General features: G+C 33.6%; 1 protein-coding gene across 1 annotated transcript; it reads left to right on the forward strand.

The window, feature by feature from the left end:
• Positions 1–3,686: 3,686 nt before the first annotated feature.
• On the forward strand, positions 3,687–4,272 carry LOC117318953 (serine-aspartate repeat-containing protein D-like; the record flags this gene model as incomplete). Its single annotated transcript, XM_033873876.1, has 1 exon — positions 3,687–4,272. A coding segment is annotated over exon 1 (586 nt), but the record flags the coding sequence as incomplete, so codon positions are not given.
• Between the last annotated feature and the right edge of the window lie 3,499 nt (positions 4,273–7,771).

Genomic DNA, 7,771 nt, shown 5'->3' on the forward strand with positions numbered 1-7,771 from the left:
CAGTCTGCGAAGAAAATGCCGAAGAGTTCCGATTGTTTCCGGATGCTTCGATTACTGCGGCAAATTCCGATAATTCCGAATAGCATAAAACACCGCAGCGCCCCTATACTGCATCATGAGGAACTAAAGAATGAGATCGCCAACAATTACAAAGTCCACGCGAATGCCGATAATGCAATACTGAATGTTGACCTAGCGAATACCGCATTGTATTACTTAGATGAGCATGTTTTATCAGAAAATCTTCATTTAGAATGCTATCATAACCCTATTCGTCTAAATCGAAATTTCGCAGGTGGTGGTATTCTGGTTAATGTTAATGAACAATTAAAATTCAAAAGACTACATGAACTTGAATTTCCTGGGGGTGAGGTAGTATGCATGGACTCAGATTGAATCTCAAAAGTCCACATTACTTATATGTACAATTTATAGACCTGAAAATGATGTAAACCTTTTTTGGCCAAACTTGCATTCTTCAATTGAAAGAGCACTTGAAGTATCACCAAATTATTAATAGAGATTTGAATGTTGACATGTTAACTATATCGCCACAACACGTTATGTCCGATATAATATCGACTTTTGGTCTTATTAATGTCATTGATGAACCTACTAGAACTGGTCATACCAGGCCTAGGTCTAGTCTGCTTGATCCGATCTTTTTGACGGATTCAATCAAATATATTGACTCATCAGTTATTACTATTGAAAGATCATTGAGTGACCACGATTGTAGTCTAGTATCAATTGAATTTCCTTCTTCAACTGTAACTTCTTATAAATGTAAGGTATGGGTATACAAGCATGCAGATTTCAATAAAATCAATGATTTAATATCAAATTTTGAGTGGGAGAATATGATAACGAGGTGCGGGTCAATTGACATTGCCTGTGAAAACTTTAGCAAAATTGATTTAGATATTGCTCATATATGTATTCCATTTAAAGAGATTACGATTAGACCTAAAGATAAACCTTGGATGACATCGGAACTAAGGAAAAACATAAGGATTCGTGACAGATTACATAAGAAATCTCGTTCTTCTTCTCTTTAGCATGATATAAACAAATTTAAGGCTCAGCGAAATAAAGTCAACAATATGAAGAAACATGCTCGTCAAAATTTTTATGAAAATGTTAACGGACTAATTGATCAGTATTCTTCCTCAGATCCTAAAACATATTGGAGATTAATAAAGAAACTCATGAAATCTTCGGGTAACTTCCAATCTATTCCTACTCTTATAGATCCAGCTTTAGGAAATAGAGTTACGAACGACGGTGACAAAGCAAATATTTTAAATTAGTATTTTTGCTCTATAACCGAAGTTGATGAAAGTACTTCAGATATTCCTATTTTAGAACAAAAAACTGATAAAACACTTAGCTCGTTAAGGGTAGACTCATCAGAAATTATTGATATATTGAAAGTTTTAAAATTAGTCAAAGCCTCTGGTCATGATGGGATAAGCCACCATATGTTGAAACATACTGCACAGTCAGTTGCAAAGCCGCTTGGAATTCTTTTTAACTTATCACTTTCCTCTGGTATCTATCCAAATATGTGGAAAATGGCCACCGTTATGCCATTGTTCAAAAGGCGATAGGCACACTACGTCTAATTACAGACCAATATCTTTTTGCTGATGATACTTCACTTATGAGTACATCTGCCTCTTGTAATGAAATTGAAATAAATATTAACCAGGACTTGGAATCATTAAGTTCTTGGGCAAAGAGATGGTTGGTAGATTTTGATTCCATGTAAAACAGAAGTAATTTTTAGTTCGAACTCTAATAATTTAGAAGAAGTCATTGAATTGGAATTTAAAAATGAGTTCTTAAACTTTAGTAATAACCAAAGACATTTGGGCGTCACTTTCAATTCGAAAGGTAAATGGAGTGACCATATTTAAAATATTTATACGTCTGTTCTTAAAAAGCTCAATGCTCTGAGAAAATAGAAATACATGCTTAAACGTCATACATTAATAAGATTATATAAAACATTTATCTTACCGGTTTTGGAATATGCGTGTGAATAATGGGATGGGTGTAATGTGTTAGAATCAAATTTATTAGAAAAGGCCCAACGTGAAGCGGCACGTATTATAACTGGTTTCCCTTCATATGCTAGTCGCAAATCTTTATACATTGAAACGGGTCTAGAGGCACTTTCGGATAGGCGTAATAGAAGAAAACTGCAATTACTCTATAAGATGAAAAATAATATAACTCCAGATTTTTGAAAAATATTCTAGTGCCTCAATCTGTTGGCCAAAACACCCCTTATGCATTGAGAAATAGAAATAATTTTGTTATACTTAACTATAGGCTTTCCAATACAAATTCATCCGTTTTACCTTCAACTATTCGTCTATGGAACGAACTAGATCATAATATTTGATCTTCTGAGTATTTTCAAAAATGCTATTACACCAGATATAAATACATTAAAACCTCCCAGTTATTATGGTTTGGTGGAAGGAAAATTAATGTAATTCACACCAAATTAAGGTATCAAAATAGTTCTCTCAAATACGACTTATTTCGTTTTAACCTGGTAGAATATGCTGAATGTATTTGTGGTAACGTGTGAAAATGCCTTTCATTTTTTCTTCGAGTGTCCAAATTATGATATACAGAGGCAATTACTTTTTCTTCGTCTTCGAAATGTAGATATAGATGCAGCTATAAACTTACAGTTACTCCTATGTGGAAATGTTAATCTGCCTGTAGACACTAATTTAATCCTATTCAGAAATGTGCACAACTTTATAAAAACAAGTAATAGATTTTAAAATGCATGCTATTTGTTTGTTCTGTACTTTCTGCCTTTTGACAAATCGGAGAGCAATGTTACAAAGATATTACAAAAATATTGAATTGGTGACCTTTAGTCTTTATTTTGTCAAATATTGTAATTTTGTATTTGTTTTGGGAAAGGGCGTTGATAAGTTGCAAAAACTTGTGCCCAATCCCTTTGTAGTTTTGACAATAAAATATGTTTGAATCAAAAGAATCAATGCAATAACGGATAGTGTAATATTTACTTGAATTCCGTTCCATAGAAATCAGTCACCAAATGTTTACGTATGGTTGCTTCTGTGACATTGTTACTGATACTACATGTACATGTAGATAAATCTCTATACATCTTATTATACGTAAAAAAATATTAGTTTGATGTGTAGCAACCACATGGACTTGATAACTCGTAATTCGTATAAATGGATCGTGGATCGGGAACTTGTGTGCCAAGTTCCTGTGCATTTACACATACCTGCTCGTGTAGTTCACGTATAGTCCGAGTAATGACATGTCGTGTTGAACTTTGATTAGCATATTGATTACAGACGAGTATATAAGATACAAGGTATGACCTGACTTCTGATAAAGATACAAGGTATGACCTGACTTCTGATAAAGATACAAGGTATGACCTGACTACTGATAAAGATACAAGGTATGACCTGACTTCTGATAAAGATACAAGGTATAATCTGACTACTGATAAAGATACAAGGTATGACCTGACTTCTGATAAAGATACAAGGTATGACCTGACTACTGATAAAGATACAAGGTATGACCTGACTTCTGATAAAGATACAAGATATAATCTTACTTCTGATAAAGATACAAGGTATGACCTGACTACTGATAAAGATACAAGGTATGACATGACTTCTGATAAAGATACAAGGTATGACCTGACTACTGATAAAGATACAAGGTATAACCTGACTTCTGATAAAGATACAAGGTATGACCTGACTTCTGATAAAGATACAAGGTATGACATGACTTCTGATAAAGATACAAAGTATGACATGACTTCTGATCAAGATACAAGGTATGACCTGACTTCTGATAAAGATACAAGGTATGACCTGACTTCTGATAAAGATACAAGGTATGACCTGACTACTGATAAAGATACAAGGTATAACCTGACTTCTGATAAAGATACAAGGTATGACCTGACTTCTGATAAAGATACAAGGTATGACCTGACTTCTGATAAAGATACAAAGTATGACATGACTTCTGATCAAGATACAAGGTATGACCTGACTTCTGATAAAGATACAAGGTATGACCTGACTTCTGATAAAGATACAAGGTATGACCTGACTACTGATAAAGATACAAGGTATAACCTGACTTCTGATAAAGATACAAGGTATGACTTGACTTCTGATAAAGATACAAGGTATGACCTGACTTCTGATAAAAATACAAGGTATGACCTGACTTCTGATAAAGGTACAAGATATAATCTGACTTCTGATAAAGATACAAGGTATGACCTGACTTCTGATAAAGATACAAGGTATAATCTGACTACTGATAAAGATACAAGGTATAATCTGACTTCTGATAAAGATACAAGGTATGACCTGACTTCTGATAAAGATACAAGATATAACCTGACTACTGATAAAGATACAAGGTATGACCTGACTTCTGATAAAGATACAAGGTATAATCTGACTACTGATAAAGATACAAGGTATAATCTGACTTCTGATAAAGATACAAGGTATGACCTGACTTCTGATAAAGATACAAGATATAATCTGACTACTGATAAAGATACAAGGTATAATCTGACTTCTGATTAAGATACAAGATATAATCTGACTTCTGATAAAGATACAAGGTATGACCTGACTTCTGATTAAGATACAAGGTATGACCTGACTTCTGATAAAGATACAAGGTATAACCTGACTACTGATAAAGATACAAGATATAATCTGAATTCTTATAAAGATGCAAGGTATAATCTGACTTCTGATAAAGATACAAGGTATAATCTGACTACTGATAAAGATACAAGGTATGACCTGACTACTGATAAAGATACAAGGTATAACCTGACTTCTGATAAAGATACAAGGTATGACCTGACTTCTGATAAAGATACAAGGTATGATCTGACTACTGATAAAGATACAAGGTATAACCTGACTTCTGATAAAGATACAAGGTATGACCTGACTTCTGATAAAGATACAAGGTATGATATGACTTCTGATAAAGATACAAGGTATGACCTGACTTCTGATAAAGATACAAGGTATGACCTGACTTCTGATAAAGATAGAAGGTATAATCTGACTACTGATAAAGATACAAGGTATGATCTGACTTCTGATAAAGATACAAGGTATGACCTGACTTCTGATAAAGATACAAGGTATGATCTGACTACTGATAAAGATACAAGGTATGACCTGACTTCTGATAAAGATACAAGGTATGACCTGACTTCTGATAAAGATACAAGGTATGACATGACTTCTGATAAAGATACAAGGTATGACCTGACTTCTGATAAAGATACAAGGTATGACCTGACTTCTGATAAAGATACAAGGTATGACCTGACTTCTGATAAAGATACAAGGTATGACCTGACTACTGATAAAGATACAAGGTATAACCTGACTTCTGATAAAGATACAAGGTATAATCTGACTTCTGATAAAGATACAAGGTATGACCTGACTTCTGATAAAGATACAAGGTATGACCTGACTTCTGATAAAGATACAAGGTATGACCTGACTTCTGATAAAGATACAAGGTATGACCTGACTACTGATAAAGATACAAGGTATGATCTGACTACTGATAAAGATACAAGGTATGATCTGACTTCTGATAAAGATACAAGGTATGACCTGACTTCTGATAAAGGTAGAAGATATAATCTGACTTCTGATAAAAATACAAGGTATGACCTGACTTCTGATAAAGATACAAGGTATAATCTGACTACTGATAAAGATACAAGGTATAATCTGACTTCTGATAAAGATACAAGGTATGACCTGACTTCTGATAAAGATACAAGATATAATCTGACTACTGATAAAGATACAAGGTATAACCTGACTTCTGATAAAGATACAAGATATAATCTGACTTCTGATAAAGATACAAGGTATGACTTGACTTCTGATAAAGATACAAGGTATGACCTGACTTCTGATAAAGATACAAGGTATAATCTGACTACTGATAAAGATACAAGATATAATCTGACTTCTGATAAAGATACAAGGTATGACCTGACTTCCGACAAAGATACAAGATATAATCTGACTTCTGATAAAGATACAAGGTATGACCTGACTTCTGATAAAGATACAAGGTATAATCTGACTACTGATAAAGATACAAGATATAATCTGACTTCTGATAAAGATACAAGGTATGACCTGACTTCTGATAAAGATACAAGATATAATCTGACTACTGATAAAGATACAAGGTATGACCTGACTTCTGATAAAGATACAAGATATAATCTGACTTCTGATAAAGATAGTTTGTTTGAATTTGAGGTACTCACCACGATGTCCAAAAATGGTAATAGATGAGCAATAAAAAACATCTTATTGACCCGACTTGTTCCGAAGGGGAGATGTGACCAGGGAAAAGGTGTAGAAGGAAAATGGTACAATATTGTCTTCTATCACGTTTGATGTTACAGGTATGAGGTTTGATGTTTTAAAGGTGAATCTTAATGGAGCTGGTTTTAGTGATTAGCTACAATGATTTCTTAGCTATTCTGTCCATTTCTAGCCCGAGTTTGATAGTATGGTTTAACCATTTGTTTGTATTGTTAGAGTGATTTGAAAGTGCTAGTTTGAAATGAGGGTCAGATGGCCTGTGTCATATTTGGATGTGCGCATGTTGATGTATATACGTCAGAATCAAACAGCATGTTTTAGAAGTGCGTATCAGTGACCTGTGCTTGTTTGGAAGTATGCAGGGCTCAAATAGCCCTTGCTACTTTGGAAGTGTGTGTGTGAATGTTTTGTAACCCGCCAGTGTGTGAATATGATTTTGTGTACAATGTTAAAAAGTATGTGAGGCACAATTGAAGTTTTACATGATAGGTGTGTAAAAATATTACAGTCATAGCTTCATGCATTTAAAAATGGTAGGAAAAGTGACTAGATGTTTTACCAATATGCAAAAAAGAAGAGTTTGTTTTAGATTGAACCTGGTTTAATTGAATCTATAGATATTTATAGTACATTAATATTTATGTATAGTTTTATTGTGTTGTGTTTGTTATCTTTAAATGAATACTTTGTTGAATTCTATATTTTATCCGGTCACTTCTTCCTGATTGGTCTAATGGACTAGGCGAGAAATAAAAAAATACTTGAAAAACTTGACCAGTTTGATCGTTTTTTGTTGAGTACTGCCAGGTGAAACAATCTACATCACTGTGTATATACACCAAAAAGACGTTCTTATATCAAAAAGCATTAACAATTAATTTGTAAAGGTACATGATTAAACAGGTAGCAAAGGGATTGGTTAAAACTCGGGTCCATGGAGGAAAAATAATTACCAAATGAAATGAAAAGCATTCACTTAAAAAAAGAGCTACATGTAGTTGATTGAAATTTTATAAAGGAAGGAACTGACCCCGGGGGTGCAGAAGGCGGGGTCAGTTGGTTTAAACAACTTCTTTTCTGAAACTAAGCAATGGATAACACTCGCATTTGTGTGGTAGCATCCCTGTGGGGTTGCACCAAAAGTGAATTTCATTTCATGGATTAATGGATTTTTTGGCATAAAAACCCCACGTACCCCTATAAAATGCCTATGATATATTGACATAGCAATACTAGTGACAAATATACATCATTCTTGTTTCATATCTCATGAAATCCAGGTGAGCGATACATTCTGTTTTAATGACTATATATATAGATATAATAACACTTACAAAATT

This window comes from Pecten maximus, unplaced genomic scaffold (genome assembly GCF_902652985.1).
Source record: "Pecten maximus unplaced genomic scaffold, xPecMax1.1, whole genome shotgun sequence".
In the NCBI taxonomy this organism is placed as follows: Eukaryota; Metazoa; Mollusca; class Bivalvia; order Pectinida; family Pectinidae; genus Pecten; species Pecten maximus.